The following is a 24614-nucleotide window of genomic DNA, read 5'->3' as shown; positions in this document are numbered from 1 at the left end:
GCTGCACAACGAACCAAGACTTCTTCAGTCCAGGCTCTGACCCAAAGCAAGGCCAAGAATACCATGTCTGGTCACATGGACACAACACGTGGCACGTGGCACACACACCATCTCAAAAAGCTGCTGTCACCACCACGCGTGTCGGCTGCACACGGCCCGGTGACCCCCACGCAGCGAGCCAATGAGACGGAAGTCTGCGCGAACACCGGGCATTCAAGCCTGTTGAGGAGCAAGTTGAACAGCCACGCTCACGTAAGATTTCCTCACGTACGTATTGTTAAAGTCCACCAAAACTGCTCCTGGAAGGACTTCTCAGAACTCCAGTTTTCATTATTTTTAAACGTACACCACACCCACACAACGAAAAGTCACCTGCCCGCTCTGACTCGCCCAGCTGGGCTTCTCCCTGTTCGTTCAGGGAGGTTTGGTCGCCTTGAACGTTCTGGTCACAGGGCAGGGCGTTTGCGGTCAGTAACGCCGCAGCCTCTGCGGGCGTGAAACCAACCCCACCCAGCCCGCACAGCCGCACGCCCCTCTCGGCCCCCTGCGGTGAAAGCCGTGTGTCCACCTCGCTCCACCATCCACGGAACCCACTTCCACGAACACCTCCCGCGCCCCTGAGCCTGGGCCGCTTCCCCGGCGCACCCTCAGCCCTGCCGCCGCTTGCAAACGTCACCCACGATTTGGAGCCAAGTCTGACTTGCAACTCAACGGCCACAGTGCGGCATCCACGGGTCCGTCCGTTTTTCGGGACGACGGAGCGCACGCTCGAAGGAGAGGCTGGCGCTCACTCGGGAGTCCCGGCAGCCCCGGGCGCCCGGCTCCCAGCCTCCCCCCACTGCTGCTGAGAGGGATGCCGCCCGGGCAGCCACGCGCCCTCCTACCTGGATGGTGGTGTTGCCGCCTTCCAGAAGCGCGATGGCCAGCAGGATGCTCTCGTGGAACACCCGGTCGCTGGAGGCGTTCATGATGAGGTCGATGACCAGGTTGGAGGCGCCCTCCTTGTCCAGGTGGCACTGAACCTCGGCCAGGCTCATCTCGCCCCTGCTTGCGGAGCTGGACCCGGAGCCTGCCCCTGGGGAGACGGAGCAGCGTGCTTAGGGACCGCCGTCGGAGCGGCTGGCCCTGCCTGCCTGCCACTCTGCGCCTGCGTGTCCCACCCTCGGCTGTTCAACAGAGCTCGCTCTCCCAACCCCCGAGACGCTCATCACCGGGCACTGGGCGTCTGCATGGAGATGAAGCCCCTCTCTGAGACACGTCCCGTGGGAGCCGCAGAGACGGTGCCGGAACACGAGCAGCCACCGAGAAGGGCGGACAGTGCTCGTCCAGAGAGAGACCTGAAGCCTTCCAACCGGCCAGGACGCTGCCAGGTTAACACACGATGACCCGGGGCAGAACGGCTGAGAGCTGCTCTGAGTCTCAGAGACGCCCACACTCCGCACCCCTGGGAGCACGTGCAGGAAGCGCAGCCTGAAAAGGCCCCCCCAGCCCTCGCCCCGACGACCCCACCCTCGCCCCAGCCCACCCTCCCACAGAGTCATCTGCTCGTCCACGCGTTCCCTCGTTCACTCGTTCGTTCCGCACACACTGACTGCGCGTGGGGCGTGCAGCCGTGAGCTGGGGGCGGGGCGTGAGCCGCGCAGACAGGGGCCACCCTCGGTGGCCTTCAGAGCGGGCCGACAGACTTCAGGAGGGAGGCGGTGCCGCTCGGGGGTGGGCCCGTGTTTGGAGCGTGTCGGGGGCTCGCCCTGCACAGTCACTGGCAGGCACTGACACCCAGACACACAACCGAGCACAAGGCGGGTCCCGGAGAGCAGAGGCCACCTAGGGGCTGCCCGGCCGAGCTCCCACCAAACGCCCCTCCCTCGCCCGCCTGGACCCGCTGTGCCTGCGGCACCAGGTGGGTGTGTCTTCTCCCCCATGGCTCCCCCAAGAGCAGGGCCCGTCTCCTGCTGGGTGACCTCACTACAGAAAGTAAGGAGAAACCGAGTCTGCGATGTCGTGTGAGGACACTGTGCTTGAGAGTCGCTGGGAGCTCTAGGGGGGAGGGAAGCTGAGGTCCTGTCCCAGGGACGGCCTGAGAGCCCCCGGCACTCGGTGAGGGTACCGGACACGGCGCTTCCCCGGCGCTCCGAGCTCCAGGCGGCAGGCTGACCCGTTGCACCTGCTGAGAAACCCAGGCTGCCTCCCCAGAGCTGCTGGGACAGCAGCCCAAACTGGCGCCCACAGCCAGCCAGGTCAGGGGGTCTGCAGCTCTTCTCTGCCTGTAACTGTGCTTATGATGTTTTGGATACTTTTGAGGATGTGTTGTGGAAACTTCTGCATAGGGTTCTGCTTGTTTTTGTTTTGGGGGGTAGACCCCCATCGGGGCTTGGGAAGGCACATGGCAGAGGCACTGGAACCAGATACCCCGGGTTCAAGAGACGGGCCCGTCCCTGACGACGCCCATTCCCTCCGTTACACGGGGACACGACCACACCCGCCACCAAGGGGGTCACTTGGGGGAGAGACCAGGTGAAGGGTGCGGAGTGCTGGGGGAGCCCTCGGCACAGGCGACTGTGCGAGAAACGGAGCCTCACCGGCCTCACGGCCAGGGTCAGCGCCGCTGTGTGGGGGGAGAGAGTCCGAACGACCCTGGGAGAACCCGCCACGAGACGGAGCCCCCGGAGTCACACTCCAACACCGCCCAGAGGGTCCCACGCGGGAACGGGGGCGGAGGGCTCGGCCGCGCTCTCGCCGCAGGTGAGGTTTGGGGACATCGGCGTGAGGGCGGACTGATGACTGATGATCGGGCAAGCAGCTGAGAAGTCGCACGCACCCCACGTTGGCTGGCCAGCTGCGCCGCACCCAGTGACACGTGGTGGCCCCCTTGGCTCCCATGTGCGCCCACCAGCGCACCACACGCCCGGCCTACCTCCGCCCCCAGGCTTGCTGGGTCCTCCCGGCGACAGCGGGCCGTTGCCAAAGCTGGTGAGGCTCTCTCTCCTTCCGGCAGGCCTGACGTTTCCATAGTAACGGTTGACCAAAATCTGCCTGAGCGCCTCGCCCTTAATTCAAACAGGATAAGGACGTTAGGTTCAGAGTTAGCGCTGGACTGGCTCCCACGGGGGCACTCGAGGGCACGGGGCTTGGCCTCACTCGGGGGATGAGGGCACTCGGGGGGACACGTTATTGACGACAGCGACGGGCAACCCCACAGCTAACCCCTGAGCGTGCTCCACGGGAACCGGGCCGCGAAGGCGCGGTCTAGAACACTGAGCAGCCAAGGGGGCGGCTCTCCCCCACGGTGACGAAGACAGAACATTCATTGCGGAGGGCGACTGCCGACAGCAGAAACAGCCCAGACCGTCCCTGGTGGGTGAGCCGGGAAGAACTGGACAAACTGGGGGGTTTGCACGCAGGTCACCGTCCAGAGCGGTGGGAGAAAGCGGCTGATGGCGCCGGGTTGGCTCCCGAGACGCCAGGGAGACTCGGGGCCACCCGAGGGAGAGCGAGGGGGGGCAGAGCACGCTGAGCGCGCGCCTTCCTCGGGGAGTCGCCCCCCGGGCACCGAGGGGTGGGGGCAGACTGCGCCACAGAGACCGCTGAGTGGCCGGGTTGGAGGGCGGTCAGGAAGCACGCCTCCCGCAAGAGGTGCCGTCGAAGCACCGGGAGGCGGGCGCAGGGAGGGTGTGACTGAGAGGAGAGGGGGCACACGCCGGTCGCTGTCGATGCCACCCCAAAAGGGGGTTCCTAAACGACGTCTCCTGTACACACTGGAGGTTTCCACACTGAAAGGCACTGAAGGCACAAACACCGAAGGACTTCTGGGCAGGGGCCGCAGCGACCTGCCCGCAACCTCTGAGACACGCCAAGCAGCGACGGGCCCTCTCGTCCGGGCGGACGGGCGGCCAAGCAGCGCAAAGCTGCGGGCCCGAGTCCCAGCCGCGGGCCGAGTCCCAGCCGCGGGGCTCCTGCCCCCCTCGCAGTCTGGAAGCGCTTGAAAGCCCAAAGCCGTGCGGGTCCCCACGCCTGGGGAGGTGCGGCGTCCCCATCCCCGGGACGTCAGCCCGAGGCAGGTGAGGGGTGCAGCGGAGGAAGGGAGGCGCCGACACAGGGCAGGCCTCTCAGACAGACGCAGGAGCTCCGCGAGGAGACCCGCCACTGTCGCACGAGTCGGCAGAATTTAAAGTGACTCGTCAGTAAGCTCCCAGAACAGGTCTGGAGACTTCCAGCGGGGTGTCTGTAGAAGGAGTTGGGAGGGAGGGAGGGAGGTCCCAGGGCCACAACGGTTTCCTCCTCTGCTCGTCCACCATTCTGGTCAGAGGCTCCTGGACGCACGGAGATGGGGCAGATGGAAGAGGGGGTGGGGCGGCAAAGGGGCAGTATGGCTTTTTAAATGGAGGTTGGGGGAATTTAAAAAAAATCTCAACGTCCCTCTCTCCCTTCTGCCCCTCTGCTGAGGCGGCACGTCCGTCGGCTCGCAGAAGTCGCCTCCCGCCCCGACCAACCGCAAACCCCAGATTCGGAGAGTGCTGCCGCGGGGAGTTACTGGTGACGTTTTCAAGCACTTCTTAGACAAACTGCTTTCAGAACAACATGTTTCTAACGGCCCAGAAGCCCGCACGTGGGCATCGAGGTCTGCGGGAGTCCCAGTCTCCGGCACCAGTGCAAGCCCTCCGACACCCGGGTCCCGGGGGCATGCGGGTTTGAAAGGCCGGCGAGTCTGCAGGAGGACCATCACTTCAAAGGGGCGCTCCGGGAAGCCGGCCCAGGAAGGAGAGCGGGGGGGAGAAAGGATGCTTTGTGGCGGATCTAACAAGGACGGGCGCGGTTCCCCCTCGGGACGTCCTTCCACGGAGCCGCTGCCACTGCGCTCCCGTGGGGGGGAGGGCGGCCGGGCCACGGCCTGGAGGCTGCGGCTGGGGAACATGACGACCCTCTCGGCAAGAACCAGGAAGGTCCGAGGGCTGCACGGGGCAAGGCCGGGGGACTGCCACTGTGTGGGGGACGCCCCCGCCCTCAGCCCCTCGGTTCCCGGGAGGGCCAGAGCCACGCAGACTTCCTGCTCTGTGTGGTCTTGAGGGTCCCTGGTGAGACTGGGGTGCACTGGCCCCAGAGGAAGCAGGAGGCAGGGAAAAAACCCGCAGACTCAGGGACGGCTACTTCCCAGTCACGCAGCCAGCGCGCCAAACACAAGTTACAGAGGGGTCTCTCCTTCGGGGGGTGGGGGCAGGAAGAGACCTCACAGTTGCCATAGCAACTGACATGTCAACCGGCACACTGTCCCCCATTACGTCATGGAATGTGCTCATTATGAGGTGGAACCCCCACATGCACATCCCACCAACTTTTACCCTCCCCCCACCTCAGTGAGGTTTTGGGACACATTCCCCCCACCTTCTCTCCAATAATAAACAAACTGCAACAACAGTAAAACAGAGAGCGAGAGGTTTTTTTCCAGAAAGAAAAACGAGACTTGTTCGTTTTCTGAAAGAAAAAGGACTGAGAACTTCAGGCACAGGCAAGAAAACAAGCGCGACGAGAAGTGAGGCGGACGCCCCGTGGGACAGCTGGGGTTCCGGGAGGACCCTGCCTCTCTGAGCCTGAGGGGGGGTGACTCGGGGAGAGGTGAAATCAGCAGAGAAGAGCCTCCCTCACTGCCCCCCGCCCCCAGGCATGGACCCCTCGGCAGCGCGGCGCTGGAGCCGAGCGCAGGGGAAGGAAAGCACTGGCTTCCCCAGTGACATCGCCTCCCCAGCTGGGCCGTCCGGCCACGCCGCCGCCCTCGTGGAGACAGCAGCCCTGGTTTCCCCCCGCAGTTTGCACCTCCGGTGTGCAAACGGACGCCCGACGATGGGGGGCTCCACACACACGTTCCCGAGGACCAAGAGGAGGCAGAGTGCGCGTCACTGCTGGCTCCCCGTGTCACGTGAGAGCCATGACGCGGGGCCGCGAGGCCACGCTGCCACGCAGTGCGCACGAGTTCGGTGTCTGCCACGGGAACTGGCGGGTGGGGAACCAAAGAGGGGGAAGTGACCTTCTGGCCCCCTCGGGGAGGAGGACCAGCGCCTGCCGTGCACGGCGGGCCTTTCCCGTCCCGTCGGCCCGCAGGCGGGGCGCGCTCCTCCCCCTCCGTCTGCCGTTGGCCAGCCCAGAGCGCCCCCGTCTCCGTGCGCGCGGCGACACGGGGTGGCCATCGTTCGCGTCCCCGTCGGAGTCCTGCCACCCAGAAACAGTCCTGAGGGAGGGGGGCTGTGGCCGCCCCCACTTCACAGAAGGAGAAACTGAGGCCCAGGAGGGGAAGTTGCCCCACACCACACGGGCAGGGCCTGGCCCAGGGAGGCTGAAGCCGCTGTAGTTCCACAGGTCACGCACCCACAGCACGTGTCCCGCGTCCTGGGCGCTGGGGACGTGAGGGACCTGCTGGTGCTGAGACCCAGCCCGGGGCGGGGGGGGGGGGGGAGACACACGTGAACCCGGCACCCTGGGTCCCTGGACCACAGGGCGTGCAGGATGCCGGGGGGGGGGGGGCGAGCCAGCAACCCCTGGGGAGCGGTTCCCTCTCCGTTGCGGCTTGAGAAGTCACAACCACGGGAGGAGGAACAGGACTTGGGACGCGGTGGGGCGGAGCAGCGGCTGGGCCACGTGAGCGGAACCAAGGCGCACCGTGGCGAACCACTCCTGGCGGGCACGAACCCTCCAGGGCCCCGCGGACACCGTTCCAAGGAGGTCTTCTCAGCGTGCTCGCTGTCTGACCCCGGCGAAATGGGGCCGGAGGCCGGATCCCTGGGTTGGGGTCAGCGGTGAGGGGACCGACGAGTGGACGTCTGTGTGTGTCTCGGCACAGCGTGGGCCCGCATGGGTCAGCACGCCGACAAGAGCGGCTCCGTGCGGTTCGGCCGGTGCGTAAGCGGAGCGCCCCCCTCGGCCCAGGAGCCCCCCTTCCAGGAGCCCCCCCAGAGATGCGCTCGCAGCTCACTTCCTGTTGTCAAAAGGGAAGAGCCCTTCGCTGCCGGGCTGTGCAGCCTCAGGCGGCTGCAGCCCCTCGGACTCCCACAGAGCACGTCCCGCACGCGGACGGGGGCGGGGGCCGAGAGCTGCGCACTGGTCACCGCAAGGACGCTGAGTGTGTGCCGAGAAGGAAACGAAATCACCGGCCGTTTTTAGGGCTGAGTGGTGCAGTTCGGGGCATTTTTGTCTTTGTACTTCATCATAAACCACCCGGAGCGACCCCCCGTCACAGAGGGCTGCGCCTGGGGAGAGCGCCCCTGCACAGGGGGGGGTCACGGTGCTCTGAGCTGGCGGGGCAGGTGAGCTGCGCTCACGTGACTGGCCGAGGCTGGTCCTGGCCCACGCTCAGGGGCTTTAACAGCACCACCAACCAAAGGGGTCTTTCAGCCACCGTGCGGGGCGGAGGGGGCCCCGACACGCAGGACTACGTACCCTTTTGTGGTCTTCCAGCTGCCTCAGGGGTGGACTCGGTTCGAGCTCCTGCTAAACACGCAGAAACGCCGTTTTAAGTACACGTCGCAGCCATCAGGGACAGACGGACACCGAGAGCTCACAGACAGCCGGGACAGAAAACACGGGGTGGGGTGGGGGTGGGGGTGGGGTTGGGGCGGGGGCCAGCGTCTGCCCCCCCCCACATGGACATGAACGCTGCCACCTGGTTCCTCTGAGCACCGCTCACCGCCCTGCCTGCCCTGCCCCGCCCGGCCCCGCCCCCAGCCCCAGGGCGCTGCCAAACGCGAGCGGACACAGGAACCCGGGGCCGTCGGTCTCTGCAACACGGGTGAGCTGAGGTTCGGTGTCACGGACGCTCACACGAAGCCCGGAGGGTTACAACGCCAGCTCGGCTGGTGCTCGCGGCTCCCACAGGCAACCCCACATGTGGCGCATGCATGAGGACGTCCACGGGAAACTGCGCAGACACGCACGCACACACACACAGAACACGGCTCCCCCGACCCCCGCAGGGCAGCCAGCTGCTGAGGACCAGGAAGGGGCTGGGACGGGGACCCTGGGGGCCGGCCGCAGGGAGCCGCCCGGTGCAGCGCCGCCCGTCGAGGGAGTCGTTAAGATCCTCCACGGGCCTCACCCCACTCCCGCTCTCCCTGCCGGGGCCCCCCAGTGGCTCCTGGAAGGGAATTCTGACCCTTGACAACAGGCCTCCCCCGGCTTCTCTGTGGCTCCCAACACCTCGACGGGGCGCCAGGAAACAGTGCCTCCCTGGGCAGCTCGTGCCAAAATGGCCCCTTTGTGCCCAGAACGGTCAGCGGGCGTCACCTCCACACAGGACAGGGCCCGCCACACCAGCACGTCTCGACCGAACAGTTCCCGCACAGCCGGCACCTCCGGCCCCCGGGGGCCCCGCATTTAGCTCCCACTCCTCGGGACCTTCTTCCCGCCCTGAGAGCCACCCCGGTCCCTGGCCAGGCCACAGGCTGGCCCCTGCGCTGACTGCCGGGACAGACACGACTCCACGACAGCTCAGACACGGGACCGGGACGACCGGGACGAACAGGGCGCAGCCCCGCTGGCCGGCACGCAGCGGTGGGGGGCGGCACACACCTCTGCCGGGCTCTCCGGGTCCGGGGCTGGCGGCGGCTGGTGGGGAGTGAGAGAGAGCAGGTTAGTGACAGCGGGGGAGCCCGGGGCCCGGCACCGGGGACAGCACACAGACAGCACATTGCAGGTGAGGAGGCCTGGCGTGCACACGGAAGAGGCATCGGCTGTCATGCCATGGGGGTGGGGGGTGGGGGTGGGAGGGCACTGCCTCTGTGTGGCTGTCCTGCGAACACCGCCGGCCAGACACGGGGAAACACTGAGAACCAGGAACAGAGCAGACCACCACAGCTGAGAAGGAAGCGTGCTCCAAAAGCCACCACCATCTGCGCCTCACCCGTCCACGGAGAGAGGGGAAGCGAGATAGCGCATACCCATAGAGACTCAGGGCAGGGGCGGGAGGAGGGGCCTCTGGGGGCCCAGCTGCGACCGCCCCCGCCCCACCCCCCGACACAAGCTTCTCCCGTCTCCACGCAACAGCTGTCTCAGAGGGTGAGACCCCAGGCTCCAGAGCGGGAGCTGCAGACGCCGCCCCCCTGGGAGGAGAAGGGGGCTCCTGCGTGCAGGGCTGCCCCACCCAGCACCCCCTCAGGAGCTCTCTCGGTTCCGAGACCCCGCTCTTGCCAGACCGTGACGACAACCCACCCCCTCGTGGTCATTCCCAAACCACGCTGGAGAGACAAGAGGGTGCCCCGAGGGAAGCCGGGGCTAACGGGAGGGCGAGTGTGGCCGGAGACAGGCTCGGGCTCCCTGGGAAGACAGCGCCCGTGGTCCTTCCTCTCGAGGGCCGTGCTCGGAGCCGGGGACCGATGCCAGATGGACGCGCCTGGCCCCTCCCGGGCTGCCCTGGGCCAAAGTCACGCACCAGGCACGGCCGGCTGGTTCAAGGTGCAGTCCGGAGCCCTGGAAAGAGGCCCAGACTCACACTGGAACCGAGTGACCTTGGCCTGCTTTAGGGTGCTCCGGCAACGGGGCACACCCCGCGGCCCGAGCGCTCAGGCGGTGAGCCAGGACAGGGCTGGATGCAGGAGGGACAGGGCTGTGGGGCACAGGCCAGTCAGTGTGGCTCGACCACCCTCCGTGGGTGCGATCCCCGGGGTGGGAAAAACGTCCTTCCCATCACACTGATTATGTAACCGAGTGACTTCCTTTTTCTGTCCTCGGCAGGTCAAGTGAAGTAACCTGACAGGGGAGGTCTTCAAGCTCCAAGTGTCACCCGGGGCCGGGGCCAGGGCCAAGGAGGCAGGCGTGGAGAGTTCAGCTTCCTGGGGGTGGGGAGGCACGGGAGCATGGCCGACACAACTGCAGACCAACATCGGTAACTCCACGGTCCGAGGATGCCCTTGAACTCTGCCCTCATGTCCTGCCCGCTGCGGGCCGAAGAACGCGCTGACGTCTGTGCTGCGGGTCCCCGGGGCAGAAGGGACACCGAGTGAGGGGCCGCCGCCCGGGCCCTGGAGGGCAGCGAGGGCCTGAGACGGAACAAGTGCCACCTCCTACTGTTTGCGCTGGCCACACGCGCCCGCCAATGGTGCTTCACACCGACGCCGGGGGACAGGACGCGCCAGTTCGACCTGCGGGGACCCGCCAGTCGAACCAAAGCTCCAGGAAACGGGGGTGATGGGAGGAGAAGTGTGGCATCTCTTTCCCCCTCTCGTCCGAGCCGGTCCTGCCCGGAGGGTGTCTGGACTTCTTCTCAAACGGCCCTGGGTTGAGCACCGCTGTTTCTCTGTCACTCAGACCTCCACGGCTTCCGGTGCAGATGGTGCCGACCCTCCAGCGCCTCCCTAAACCACCGTCGGGCTGGTGCTTACAACGTGTAAAACAACTAAATGTAAACGAACTTTTTCCCAGGAACCTTTCCTGAAGGACTCGGAGCCGACAGAGGACGGTCTGTCTGCAGCTCCAGGAATCCCCGAGCACGAGAGTTCGTGCTGTCCACTCCAGGAGCAGAGCGGAGACAGTGGGCACCCCAGACAGGGGCCGTGCGGCTGGGGCGCAGGCTCTGGGTGACGCCTCCTGCCCCGAAGTCCAAGGAGACAGCGCAGACACCCACCAGGATTCCTTCCCACTAAGGCCTTACGTAACGCCTGGTGTGTTTTCAGTAAACCGCATTTCGTAATCCCTGACGGTCAAGTTCTCCGGCTGTGACCCCTGGGACGCAGGACTGCGAGCACGAGAAGGCCAAACAGAGCGGGCGCTGTTCAAACAAACCGAGGAAAAGCACCGGCGGCCTTTACGAGCGCGCCCTCCTCGGAGGGCTCCTGCCGCGTGTCCTTGAGGCGGAGGGCGTTCCGTGGCAGCAAGTGGCAACTCTGGAAAACGTGGTCACGACAAACCACGTCCGAGCTGGGCGACAGCTCCACACACGCCCCACGGGAGACTGGAGGGCGAGACGACGCTCAGGAAGCGGACGGACCGGCTTTCTAGGCACGTGTTTGGAACCCGGCTCGGTGCTCCTCACACGGACAGCCACTGCTCAGCGAGCACACGGTCAGGGCCGACGGCCGTCTGACCGTCACAAGGTCCGCCCCCCCAACTCCGGTCCACCCCAGGGCGCCGACGCCTCTCCACCCAGCAGGTGATCGGCGGCCATCCGGTGTCGCCGGGTCTCGAACCCAGAGACCACTCTTGCTTTCTGTTGCTTCTTCAGCTTTTCTTGGACCCTCAGTCTTCCCAGTGCTTCCAGACAAGGTTGGCCAAGTGTGTCCCTGCGTCCACCCACCCCTCCACCATCCTCCTGTCCGTCCATCCTTCACCCACCCACCCACCCCTCCGTCCTCCCCCTGGGGGCCGCACACACACAGGCCGGCACGGACGTGTAACGCCCCTAGTTTTTCACTGCCTTGGACGTGAGTTCCTCTCTACCCTTGGGCTCCTAGACCTTTCCTTTACAACGAATGTCTCCCACCACGGACCACCGCAGCGGAAGAGGAAGGCAGCTCAAGAAACGTAACCGCCTCACAGACGGGCTACCAGCACGTCCGTCAGAGGGAACGCCCCACCTCCGACCCCCGGCCCCGAGTCAGCCCGCAGCTCCCCCTCGCCCACCTCGCCCCGCGCAGCCTCGCCCGACGGGCTGCAGACGGGGGCGCCGGGCCCCGGCCTCGCCAGCTCCGCACGCCCGCCCACGCCAGGAGCCCGGAGCACTTTAAAGACCAGTGGGCGGCGGGCGAGGTCCGCTAGCGTTTCAGCAGGATGACATCACACCGTCAGGTTGCATTTTTCTAAGGACGGCTGTGTTTAGAGACCGAAGCAGCAGCAAAAGTTACTCAGTTTCACCGGTCTTTTCCAGAGCAAGGCCGCTCAACGGTGAAACTCACTGCTGTTTAAGAACGTGTTCTCACGTGACTGAGCTACACAACCGCAGCAGCTACGGGACGGTCTCAGCACGAGGGAGCGAGACAGAGAGAGACGGAGCCTCCCTGGCCGCTGTGCCGCGGCCGCTCCCGAGCGCCCGCCCTGCGCGGGCGGCCAGTGCCCCGCAGTAAACAGCCCCGCTGCGCTCGCCGGCAGTTCCTGCTGAAGGTCACACATCAGCAGTAAAGCCCAGATTCCAGGAAAAAAAAAAGGCACTGTTATGTAACTGCCGCCCGAGTGCTGGCAGCTGTCCAACCCAGCCGTCCTCGGCCCTGTAAAAAAAATAGGACACCGCCACCCCGGCTCGGATGTCACAAGAACGCCCCCTGAAGGTGAGACTGAACGAATCCGTGCTTCTCCCCGCTGCCACCCTGAATTTCGTAAGGCTCCCCGTCGGCGGCTCCCGGGCCGGCAGCAGCCCGTGGTGGGAGAAGCCGGGTGCAACCACCCTCGACACGTGGGGGGCGGACAGTGGGGGGCGTCCAGCAGGCTGGCTTCAGGGGCTCTGGCGACTCCACGCTTCCAGGTGACAGCGATTCATGGGGGTCCCACCTCACATGCGTGTGCGTGCAGCCGGCCCGCAGAGCCGCAGCCCATGCGTGCTAGCCTGACCCCGCGGGTGGCGGGTGACGGGAGGCGCGTGTCACCAGCTTTCCCTTCGGTCAGCGCCGCGCTTCACGGGTCAGAGAAGCTGCTCGCAGGGGCGCCTGCCCTCCCCCCTCAGACGCCCCGGCGACGTGTTCTCACGGCCCCAGGTCCCCCTCCTGGCGGACGACAGCTCTCCCTGGACACTGGTCTGCACGCCTGTCTGTCTCCCCATGCGGCCGCGAGCCCCAGGAGGGCGGGCACCGTGTCCTCGGGGCTCCACGGCGGCCCCCGTCCCCCAGCGCCGGGTCCGGAACGGCCCAGACGTGCGAGTGCTGGTCGCACTGACGCCGACGGTCTTCAGCACCCGCCGCTGTCCGCTCAAAGCTCGGCAGGAGGACGAGGGGCCGCCGTGGGGGTGACGGGACTCGCCACGCCTCAATCTGTGTGTGGACGCGACGTCCTGACCCGTCGTCCAGCTGGGCACTTGGGGGCGAGCAGGGTCACGAGTGCCAGCGGCGTCCCTTTCTCCTCCCGTCTGCACCCTCCCCGGCCCCCGAGGAGAAGGTAAAGCCAGGGGTAGGAATGGGGCCCCCGCCTTTTGGCTGAAAGCAGGCAGGCAGGCAGGCCACCTCCTCCTCCTCCTGGCTCTCCCTGAGGTCTCCCCCTAGGAGACGACAGCGGGGAAGACCCCACACCGGGCTCCTCTGCTGCAGGGACCCTGGGCGCCGGCCCCCACGTCACCCCGAGTGCGTGGAGCACCGAGCTCCACGCGGAGGCACTGCTTTCTCCGGGTCGTTCACAGCGCATCTCCTCCCCCGAGGTGCCGCCGGCCATCGGCACGCGGGGACGGCGGCCGTGCCGGTCAGGGGACGGGGAGGTCACAGGGAGAGCCTCGGCCGTCCTTCAGGGGCCGTTCCCCAGCACCTTCAGAAGTGGGCACGGGGGGGGGGCGGGCTGCGATTTCGCCGCCAGGCCTGGGGCCCCCTGAGCCAGCGTGCAGGCTCATTGAACTCCCCAGGCCCCAGCTGTGGGCTGCAGGTCCCCAGCACACGCAGCGACTGAGGCTCGATAGGGAGACGCCGCAGGAGCCGCGGGGGTTTCCAGAGCAGCCGCTGACGGTAAAGGCCAATCAGGCGGCCTGGGGGCCTGGGGACGGCCGGTCGTGCCCCGGGGCTCTGGTGGTTGCCAGGGGTAACCGGGGGAGGGGGGCGGGGGGAGGGAGCCACAGCTGCTTCCTCAGGGAATTTTCAAAGAACCCAAGCGGCTGCCAGAACATTCCTCCGTCACAGACAGACAGTATTCTATCTCCCGCGGTATAATCACACACACCCCTGCTCCGACCGCGGGGCCTTCCTGCGAGCGGGCCACGCGCGCCCGGCCAGGAGACCAGGGGCCGGCCGGCCTGAGCGAGCGGCCACGCCAGCCCGTCGCGGCGGCACACAGCAGCGTGTTCACAACGTGGGGGGGGGGGGGGACACTCTGGCGGGGGTGGGCGAGCCCTGGCGGACTCAACTTGCAGTTCACAGAACCTCGACCTCCACGTATCAGAAGAAGAGCTCCCCCGCCCCCCGCCACAGCGAGGCATTTGCGACGGGCGGGGGAGCGAGCACGTGGCAGGAGAGTGCTGGCGGGCAGGAGAGTGCTGGCGGGCACGCGTGGCAGCAGGTGCTTCTGCGGGCAACCGGGGGGGGGGGGGGCATGGGCATGGACTGGGACGCACCGGGAAGCCCTGTGGTCCGAGCAGCTGACAAAGCTGCTGCCCAACCTCCAGGTCTTCGCAGCCTCTACTCGCCCCGGAGGGCTCGGCCTCCTCGGCAGCGCATGCTGGACTCGCGCACGCTAGACGCACGTGAGAGGAAGGCTACTCAGCGGCCGGCCCTGTGCTGGCCCAAGCACAGCCAGCGCCCAGCGGTGTGAGCTGGGGTCAGTCACTCGGCCTCTCTGAGCTCCGTTCCCGAGGGAACTGGACCCAAGTCACAGCCGCCCACGTCACCGTCCGGTTTCAGCCTGGGACGCCAACCCCCCGAGGGACACGGGAGCCACCCCTGAGCATTTCCGGAAGGCTGGTGGCAGCCGTCCAGCGGGCTGCGCTCTCTCTGGCAGCTCCGCGCGCCCCCGAAGCACTGCTGGTCCACGGAAACCGCACACGGGCACCCAGGAGGCAGACCAAAAGGCTCTCTCCCGAAAGCCAAAGCTTTCTTCCGGTGTCCTCATCTGCCAAGCAACAAAACTTTCCCAACTACACACATGTGAATTCCCCACATTAGTCTTTTCTAATACCACACGCCAAGCACACACTGCATCCTAAAAACATGGCGAGAAACCTTGAGAAACATTCACGAAACAGAAGCGTTTCAGAGGCCCGAGAGGCCCACACAGACGGCCGCTCCTCCCTCGCTCTCCCGGGCGAGTCCGGTAAGCGAAGCTCATGGCATACCCGAGTGCGGACTGCGTGCGGGGGCCGGTGCGGGTGACGCGTCCATTTCCCGTCTCTGGGCAGAGTTCCCAGGGAGAAGCCCCGGGTGGACGCCGTGCGTCCCCACCCCCGGCCCCGAGTGCCCGGAATTCCTACCACCACACAACCGGAGGGGACCCCCCCTCTCGCTCAGCAGTCCCCACGGGGAGGCCGCAGAGCTCTTACGAGTTCTTCTGAGCTGTACCAGGGCAGTCACTTCTTTTCGCATCAGACGCTTTCCAGGAATGAGGAAAGCCCTTTGGGGTGACGTCCGCGGCGGGTCTCAGGCAGGTGAGAGGCCAACGCCAGCCACGACCTCCGTGGAGATTCCCGGCAGTGGGTGGAACCCCCGCTCAGCCCAGGAATCCGCTCTGGACTCCCAGGGGATCTCCGGGAACGGACGGGAAGCAGACGGGCGGGAAATGCTCAGACACAGACACGGAGGAGGAGGGGGCGCATTCACACGGGGGCACGGGGGCGGGGGCAGGCCACAGGGCGCGCTGTGGATGGGGCGTGGACACGGCAGCACAGGACATGGAAAAGAAAGGAAAGCAGAACCTCAGCATTATCCAGTTCATCAATGGAAATGAGCTGGAAGAGAAGAAAAGGGAGAGAGAAAGGAAAGGTTAGGACAGGACAGGTAAGCGAGCCGAGTGTCAGATTGCTGTCCAGGTGGGCCACGTGGACACGTTCGGATGGAGGCCCCGTTCGACGGCCGTTTGGACGCCACGGGGGCTCACGGGGGCACCTGCCCCGACGCGCCCTGCTCGGGAACGGGCAGGAGGCGGCCGTGGTCAGTTCCCGTGGCCGCTGGCAGCCCTCGCGGGCACCTGGACCGAGAGCCCGGGGACCGCGCCTCCCGTTCAGTGTGCCCGAGGCCCCGCCCCCCGTCCAGAACCTCGCCCTCCGGACGAGGCTGAGAGGGCAGCGAGGGTCACAGCGACCCAGCAAGGAGCAGACCCCTCTAGGACACTCGAGTTTCCACTCCCCGGGGGCGGGGCGGGGGATCCGGGCCCGACTGAGGTTGGAACGCAGCAGAACCGGCTTCCAAAGCCACGACACCGGCGGGCCTCGAACAGCGTGGGTTGAGCGGCCCTGCTCCAGCGGCCCGGCGGGTCAACGGGAAAAAACCCGCCGCACGCCAGGCTTCAGGCAGGTCAACGATCAAGCCTGCGCCGTCCCAGGGCCACCCGTGCGCCCCCGCGTCCTGACGCCCCGAACCCTGGCCCTGCTGACGACGGGAGGTAACGCCTCCCCGAGGACGGCCAGGCCCACTCAGCTGGTCTGCGGGGGGCAACGTGCGAGCCCTGAGGTCAAGGGCAAGAGCGTCTGTCGCAGTGGTGCTGGTTTAAGGCTGAACAGTCCTGACTGACTTGTCACACTTCATCAGTATTGAGTACGTCTGGCGGATTTAGGCTGCCAGCGGAAACACCGGCGCCTGAAAAGGCTTGTTTGTACCCCACCCGCAGAGAGGGACCAGCACGGGCCACGACCAGGGGACGGGGGACGCGTGTGGCGTGACGGCCCTGGTGCCACCGGAGCTCGGCAACTGCCCAGTAATAACACAGCGTCTCCCGCTCAGGAGGGAACGCAGCATTTAAGTAAACTCTGAGACGTCCTTTTACATGAACTCCGGGCCTCTGGGTTTCTTTCCAAAGCTGACTAACAACTTCATAGCAGCTCAGTAAAAACCTACAGTTGGCCACAGAGTCGCCGACTCACACAGGGACTGCGTCCACTTGTCCAGGGGGTGTCGGGGCTGAAGACTGAGTGAGAGTGGGGGGCCAGACCCGATTTCAGAGGCGTGTAGCTACGGGAGGTTTTTGTGTTTTAAATCTGGACACGGTTTAACCTGTAGCTTAAAGGTGCAGGTCAGCAGGCATTCCACAGAGTGGTCGTGACGTCCGAATAAACGTTTACAGTTCACAAGCACTGAACGTGTAAAATAGAAAGATGCTCCAGGGTCGTGTGAAAATGTCTCGTTTCGGGGTGACCTCTAACGTCCCCTCATTTCCTACTTTCTGCTCCCTGAAAAGAATCCGCATTGCTCGTGCTCAGCATCGCAGGGACACGATAAAGATGTTTTTTTTTTAATTATCTCTGAGTGGTCATAACTGCATTTTCAGGACAGCTTGCTCCGACCAGCCCTGAGCTTGCCATCCCAGCTGACCCCCGAGGACGGACGGGCACTCCTCGGGGCGTGGCCGGACCCTGGCTGCTCACCAGCCCGACTCCTTCCCGCGGGACCCGACTGCAACCGCAGGGTCTGGTGACTCGGGGACCACCGTGGTTGGGAGAGTCTCCGGCTGCGGCCTGGTTTCAGCAGCTGAGGGGTCAGAACTGGGCCAACGACGAGACCTTCAAGTTCTGCTGCGTTTGGGGCCGTTCTGTCCCTTACGCATGTTCGTGTCGCACGATCGAAACCGCAACGCTGGACTTGGGGGTGGGCTGCAACGCACTGCACTGGCGTCAGGGTGTCCCCTGAACTCGCCGGGGGTGGGGGGGGGGGACGGGACGGGACAGGGGAACCAGGCCGTGTGGGTTTGGATTCCCGGCTTCTCGCTGTCGGCCATGTGACCCCAGGCAAGTCTCCAACCCTCTGAGTCTCTTTTCCCCATGTCCGCCCGCTCGCCCCCGTATAGAACAACAATGAGAGTGACACCGGTCTCGGAGGCCGATCTGACAGGAGACAGGAGGCAGCAGACGGGCCGCCGGGGGGGGGGGGGCTGGCAGGGAACGAGGGGCGGGTGGACGTGAATGTCGGTGTCTGAGACGTGCTGGAGGCCGCACGCAGCCTCTGAATGTGGAAGTGATTCTGCTGTTTCCATCTGTTTGGTGACGTGGTGCCAGTTCTCACGAGACTTTTCTCAAACAGATCGACCCGCACGAGCATACTCGTGCTTCTGAACAGAACAAGGAACGAGTCTAACTTTCTCTTTCATCTGCCTCCAAGACTAAACCCTGACTGTCAGGGAGAAGCCGGGTGGGCACAGGGACCTAAGTCCCCTCGTCCTGAAGGGCTGCAGCTCGGTCCGCAGGCACGGGACACCGCCTGGGGGGCGGACGTGCCACGTGCCAGCCTCGCCCCTGCCACTTCCCCGTGACCCCGGGAAGCCCCTCTGGCTCCTGGCCACGGGCCCGTGTGCAGGGGAGACCGGCTGGGCGAGGCTGGGGTGCACCCAGGAGGCCCGGTCACAGGACCGGTCCCAGGGGGAGGCAGCTGCGGGAGAACTGGGCCGAGGAGGTGGACGCAGCCCCAGCACTTGCCCCGTGTCCTCAGCACCCGTCCGAGTCACCTCCTGTGCAGACAGCCGCCAGCAGGCTTGCCGGAGAAAGGGGGCTCTGCGGCTCTGCCCCCCGCCCCCCGCCCCCCATGAGCTGGCCCACCCTGAATGTCACGCTCTTTCCGTCAGACAGGGGCAGCCAGCCAAGCATCAGAGGCGTTTCCCAAAAGCCTCCGTGAGCCCAGGCCAAGGGGTGCCTGCGACCAGATGGGGAGAACGGGAGGGGGCAGTGCCCCTCCCCCCCCGCCCCTGCTTCTGAAGCTCAGCTCACTCGGGTGGGAGACGGCGCCTTCCGGCAGCCCGAGCTCAGGGCCAGCGGCACTGCCGCCCGCACGTGCTGCCGGAACCGCAGCTGCCAGCCACCACGGGACTCTGGGCGGTTCTAGAACGTCTTCGACCGGTGCGGGCTTCTGGAATGCCCCTGGCTGACAGATTTGGAGAGCGTCTCCGGGGCATTTCCCGTGCTCCTCCACGGCACTCCCCCTCCGGGGACGGGGAAGGCACGGCAGCCCAACGACCCCGGAGAGAGGCGTCCTCTCGCCTCCCAGCCTCCCCTGCCTGGGGGGGCGCTCCCTCCTCCTGCTGAACGGGGACCCGAGCCAGAATCCACGCATCACCCCTGGGTTCTGGGCACCGACCCTCCCACGGGGACCTCCGTCTGCTAACTGCCTGCTCACTGCCCCGGGCCCCGCCATCCACTGTGAGCTTTGTCACGGGCAGGGCTGCAGCGTCTTGGGGCTCTGTGACCACGTTCTCCCGGGGGCACCCACGGGCAGGAAGGGCCGCGAGCAGGCCGACCTCCCACCTAGCCCCAGAGGGCCCGGCGCACGGACCCGCCCAGCGCCCGAGGCGCCCCCTTCCACGGCATCGAGAGGGAACTTCAGGAGGCAAAGGTCCCGTCCCGACGGCAGCGGCCCCCCGAGTCCAGGACCCGTTTACGTCAGGACCTCCGATCTGGAGGGAGGACACGGTCTGAGGAAAACTGTGGCCCCGCACTTGAAAGTCAAGTCTCACGTCCCAAAGGTACAACTGTGTCCACGGCTCATCAAAGCTGCGTTTGTGGGTTCCATCACGGAGAGTGAGTTCCTGCAACTGGAATCACGTTTCAAACCCATTCTCAAAGCCCTCTCGAAGGAAAACAAAGATGGCGTGGAGCAGACTACCCATCTGCCGGGTGTGCCTCTGCCGTCCCTGCCTCCCCCTCCCGCGGGTCCCCGGGTGCGCCCTCTGCCGTCCCTGCCTCTCTCCCCCTCCCGCGGGTCCCCGGGTGCGCCCTCTGCCGTCCCTGCCTCTCTCCCCCTCCCGCGGGTCCCCGGGTGCGCCCTCTGCCGTCCCTGCCTCTCTCCCCCTCCCGCGGGTCCCCGGGTGCGCCCTCTGCCGTCCCTGCCTCTCTGCCCCTCCCGCGGGTCCCCGGGTGCGCCCTCTGCCGTCCCTGCCTCTCTGCCCCTCCCGCGGGTCCCCGGGTGCGCCCTCTGCCGTCCCTGCCTCTTCCTCCCGCAGGTCCCCGGGCGTGGCGGCCGCCTCACCGCCTGCGCCCCCGCTGCCCAGGCTCCTCGCTCTCATCACTGGGGTTCGGCAGCTCTTCTGCGGCTCCCCCACAAAACCCCTACTGACCTCCAGACGCCCCCTGTCTAACCCTAACCCACAGGCACCCCCCGGTATGGCACAGGGAGAAGGGCTCTGACGACACCGACAGGTGACCGCTAAGGGGACGCCAGCCCCCCCGTGGCCCCTCCTGCCTGCGCCGGTGCGGCCGTGCCTTCCTCACAGGGTTGACGAAACGGGCTACCGGGCCTCTGGGTCCCTCAAGGAGGTCAGCGTGCTTGCCTGCTGCGGACGTGCCGCCGAGGGTGGCCGGGACGCAACAGTGGACTGTGTTACCTTCCGACGGAAACTGGGGAGATCAGCTCGGGCCCAGGCCTCCAGGGGCGCTGGGGACGTGCCCTGTGGGCCCTGCTCAGCAGTGGCACGCCCCTGGGACCATCCGCTGCACAGCCTCCCGTGGAAACAGTGACGCGTCTGCCTGCCCGACTCCCAGTTAGAACCAGGGGGAGTTCCTCAGTGCGCGGGAGGCGCCGGGCCACGTCCCGGCAGGAGGCGGCCGGCGAGCCCGCAGGTGCGCCTGGCTGGAGCACACACCAGCGACACGCACCTTCATGCACAAGAGGCGCCGGGCTCTCAGCGGGAACGTACGTGGACAGAGCGTCTCGCCACCACGGGTCCCGTGACCACAGGTCACGGGGCGAGGGGCCGCGGAGAGACAACTGCACACACCTGACTTTTAGAGGAGACAGTGACAGGTCTGGGGGGCGCAGGAACAACAGCTTTAAAAACGGTGACCCTGTCTGTGTGCCTGCCCGCAGGTGGACCTCCGCGGCCGCCGCCACCGTGTCGGTGGCCCGGCCCGGTTTCCCGCGGCAGCAGCGGGGCCTCACCTTCTCCCCGTAGCCCCGGTCCTTGGTCATCATCTCCCTGAGCGTCTGCAGCACCTTGATGCACAGTTTCTCCTCGTTCTCCTCCAGCAGCTGCTTCGTGTGCTTTATCAACCTGCTCGGGGGAGCCACACGTCACAGCCCCGCCGCCGTCCCCCGCTTCAAGCCACTGCCCCAGCCCCAGCCGCTCACAGGGGACCAACCAGCCTGTGTGAGCCACAGACTCCTGGGCCACTCTGGCCCTGAGGACCCAGTCGGCCACGGTGTCCCAATGGCGACACCTGCTGGCCGGTGACAGCAAACACACGCGCTGGGCAGCGGAGGGCCACCCTTCGAGAGGAGACAGAAAAGCAGGCCCACGCACACCTGCTCTTTACGAGTCCCCTGGGGGCTGCTGGTACTGTGGCCAGCAGCGCCCCGACCCTCAGGATGACGAGGCTGGGCCGGCACTGCCCCCTCGGCCCCAGTGCTGTCCTCTGGGGGCCCAGAAAGGGAAACGGGGGCAGAGCCCTCAGTCAAGGGCAACCGACAAGCAGCCTGGGGGGGGGGCCAGGGGGGGCGCAGTCAAGTGCAGGTTTCTGCGTGGCCAGCTCTTTTTCTCAGGCCGTGCGCCGAGGCTGCAACGGAGCAGCTCAAGGTCCCAGGAAGACCGTGCAGGGGGCCGCAGGGCCGAGACTACCTGGTGTCTGTGGGGCAGCCCCTGGCTGCGGTCAGGACCTGACAGTGGGCCATGCCCGCCGGGCGGGCGGTGCGCAGGCGTGCCCACCCACACCACGCGAGTCTGCCTGCCGGGGAAGGCAGACGGGGCCTCGACCTCGTACTCGTCAGAGCGGAATGCAGGCCCGGCACCTCCCCCTCGGAAGCGCTGCGCCGTCTGACCCCCCTCCATCCCCAGCCCCCCCCGAAGGAAGAGGCCACCCACTTGCAGATGAAGCCGCCGCTCTCGCACTTCCTCCTGGCGTCCGTGTTCTCGGGGAAGAGCAGCTCGGGCCGGTGCAGCACGTCCACCAGCACTGACAGCTCGGCCTGCACCAGGGGCCGCAGCCGGTCCTCCAGGGCCGAGACGATGTCCTGCGAGGAAGCGCAGCCGCATGAGCCGCCGGCCGGCGCTGGGTAGGTGGGTGGGCCACTCCGTCCTCACCCAGGGCAGACCCCGGCCCCGGCCGGGCCAGGGGAGCCGGAGGGCTGGCGCGTGCTTAGCGCTGAGCAGCAGCCACGGCCCCGGGGGGTGGGGGGTCCCCGAAGCCCCCGCCCGGTGCAGAAAACCGAGTGGAGGCCGGCCGACACACCCGCCGGCCTTCTCTCAGGACGGTCTTGGTGCGACTCGGGGTCATTCCGTGGGTCTGAGAGTACGACGTGAAAGACACATTTGACCGTGCGGACAGACGGCTAAGGTAGGGGTGCAAAGCGGTCGAACGTGGACACTAGGACCCGACTTTCACAAGCAGCACCAGCACCTAAAGGGCCAACTGCTGCTCTGACGTCGCCTGGGGCCTGTGGGGGGGAGGGGGAGCGAGGGGGTCCTGCAGGGGACGCGGCTTTCCTTCCACGTGCTGGTGCCGCGAGGACGGTCCAGCGACCTCCGGCGGGTGTGACGCAGTCATGGGGTAAAGGCACACGAAGAGGAGAACACCAGTGAGTGGACGCGCCGCGTCAACACGCTGAATGCCTGTACCCTGACGGCACGGCGGTCCTCGAATGCCAAGCGCACAGCCGCGGGGAGGACAGAGGGGAGCTGCACAGGCGGCATCGCCGACCGCAGCAAACAGGCGGAAGCCGTCCCCTAAAGACGCTCCCGGGGGCTGGCGGCCGGTCGCCGGGCACGTCACTCAGACACGCCCTGGCCCCGACGGGCAGGACCTGGCGCGTCAGACCAGGCAGGAGGGACAGAGAGGTCTGCGGCAGAGAAGACCCCTGACCTGCGTCCGCCCCGCCCGGGGGCCCCCATTCCACAGGCGACGGTCAGGGGAGACTCGACTGAGCCCTCACCCAGGAACTAAATCTGAGCCCTCACCCAGGAACTAAATCTGAGCCCTCACCCAGGAAAACTAAACCTGAGCCGCGCGAACAGGGTTCCACTCGACTGCGTCCTCCACAAAACTCAGGGTGACTCGACAGCACTCAGAGTGCGCGAACGAACCCAACTGCCCCTTGGGAGGGAGGCTTTGCCAATGAGCTGTGAGCGCGCACGGCAGCCCCCCACCTTCACACCCCTCGCAGTGCCCAGCCCCGAGAAGGGCCCCGCTGCACAGTTCTCCGGCAGGCGCTGGTCCTCGCTCACGGATCTGCACGTGTCCACGGCACTGGATGGGCGGGGAGCAGTCCGTCACGCCACGCTCCTGAAATCCTGCACCTTTTGCAAGGCTGGACCTTGACGTGGCCCCGATCTGCATCGTGCCATCCAACGGAACCACTCCACGGCGGGAGAGACCACCAGGCAGAGACGGCGAAGCGAGGGGCTGCCCGAACGGGGGTTAATCACGGGAGCCTTCCGTCCGCAAGTGAATGCCCTCACGTCGTCCTGGGCGATCTCGTCTCTCCGGGGGCTCAGACAAGAGGACCCTCTGGCCACTGGCCGGGTCTTTGTCACGAGCACCGTCTGTCCTGTACACTCTGGGAGCACCCACGACACACCTTAGAGGAGCGCAAGGCACCGGGTGTCTGGTCGCAGATGAAGAAATATGAAGCATCTGTGATGTTACATGTGCGCATCCACAAGACCGCTCCTCATTCTGGGGCTTGGTGGGGCCATCACCTTTAACACCCAGGACTGCCCTGGGGGCCAAGGTCTTTTCCTGGACCCCCGGAGCCCTGCCCGTCCGCCCGCCCAGCTCGGGGCCCCGGCCACTGACCCTCCTGCGACCCCTGAAAGGCCCTGTTCTCCCTGCACCGCGGCCTTCACGTTCCCGCGTCTCGCCCTTCGATCCCCCCTCTCCAGGTCAGGCCCGCACTCCCTGCCGCGGCTCCTGAGTGACTTCCTCAGCCCAGCCTTCCCTGATCGCATCCCCAGCCCAGGGGCCTCCTTGGGGGCTTCTGGGACAGGGATCCCCTCCCTGCCGCCTGCGTCCCTCTCGTCACTGATGGCCATCTGCGCGCCGGGCCGACGGATGCCACCTCCCTTCCAGAGCCGAGGCTCCCCAAGCTCGGAGATCGGGCCTGGTTTTGCCCTCCACTGCGCCCCCGGGGCCCAGGGAGGGGCTGCGGAGCGAACTCCGAAACTCTGTCTCTTAGTGCGCTATGTAACCTCAGGGGCTCACGCAGCTCTGACCGGCTGAGAGCTCGCACCGGCCCGCGCTGTTCTGGGCTGCACGCAAACCCTGCTTCCCGAGGACACCACCGCGGCGGGTCCTGCCCCACGTTCTCCTCACGACGTGCCACGGACCTCGTCAGTTCTTCTCGCGATGTGTCACGCATGTCGCTTCCATAACGTGGCGGCCCACGCCCCCCACCCCGGACCCCGAGTGGGCTTCTGTGATGGAAGCGGGGCTGCGTGACTTCTGCAGCTGAGCCCTGCAGGCGGCACAGCTCTCACGCGTGCCCCTCCGTGACGCTCCGTCCGGGGCCGCGCCCTCCAGGCGGGCTCGCCCTCCGGGTCCTCCGTCCCCGACGGCACCTGACTGTCCACCCCCGCTCCCACCGACCTCTCCCGACAGCCCGTCTCGGACTATCCCCGGCTCGGGAGGCACCGCTGAGTGCGGGAGCGTCCTCAGGCCGGGGGCCCCCTCCCAGCCCCAGGCGTCACCTGCAGCCTCTCGATGATGTTCCGGTAGTCCCTGGAAGCTGCCAGCACGGAGTCGCGGCGAGCGGCGTTGCGGGCCGACAGCCGCCAGTTCAGGGCGGTCTTCTGCACGATGTTGTGGGACTTCAGGAAGAGGTTGTTCACCTGGCTGTCCAGGTCCACGGGGATGGCGATGGCCCGGCTCTTGGCTGCGTGGGGGAGGATGGCCG

The 24614-nt window shown here is 66.5% G+C and overlaps 1 protein-coding gene across 8 annotated transcripts in view; it reads right to left on the bottom strand.

Annotated features, from left to right (window-relative positions):
• The window catches only part of ITPR1 (inositol 1,4,5-trisphosphate receptor type 1), a 195667-nt gene that overhangs the window by 58182 nt on the left and 112871 nt on the right, over positions 1 to 24614 (bottom strand). For 3 of the 8 annotated variants that reach the window (XM_045856743.1, XM_045856740.1, XM_045856742.1), the window contains 8 exons: positions 24409 to 24593; positions 21589 to 21737; positions 20670 to 20781; positions 15509 to 15541; positions 8554 to 8589; positions 7426 to 7476; positions 2915 to 3047; positions 885 to 1075 (listed from right to left, as the gene is read on the bottom strand). In XM_045856743.1, coding sequence (XP_045712699.1) covers positions 885 to 1075; positions 2915 to 3047; positions 7426 to 7476; positions 8554 to 8589; positions 15509 to 15541; positions 20670 to 20781; positions 21589 to 21737; positions 24409 to 24593 — 890 coding nt within the window. The remainder of the gene's footprint in view (positions 1 to 884; positions 1076 to 2914; positions 3048 to 7425; positions 7477 to 8553; positions 8590 to 15508; positions 15542 to 20669; positions 20782 to 21588; positions 21738 to 24408; positions 24594 to 24614) is intronic. The other 5 variants (XM_045856741.1, XM_045856747.1, XM_045856746.1 and 2 more) reach the window with 3 other exon arrangements.

Source organism: Phyllostomus hastatus, unplaced genomic scaffold (assembly GCF_019186645.2).
Source record: "Phyllostomus hastatus isolate PE091 unplaced genomic scaffold, TTU_PhHast_1.1 phas_scaffold_129, whole genome shotgun sequence".
In the NCBI taxonomy this organism is placed as follows: Eukaryota; Metazoa; Chordata; class Mammalia; order Chiroptera; family Phyllostomidae; genus Phyllostomus; species Phyllostomus hastatus.
The sequence above is the reverse complement of the archived record's forward strand: the minus strand, read 5'-3'. Positions and strand labels throughout refer to the sequence as shown.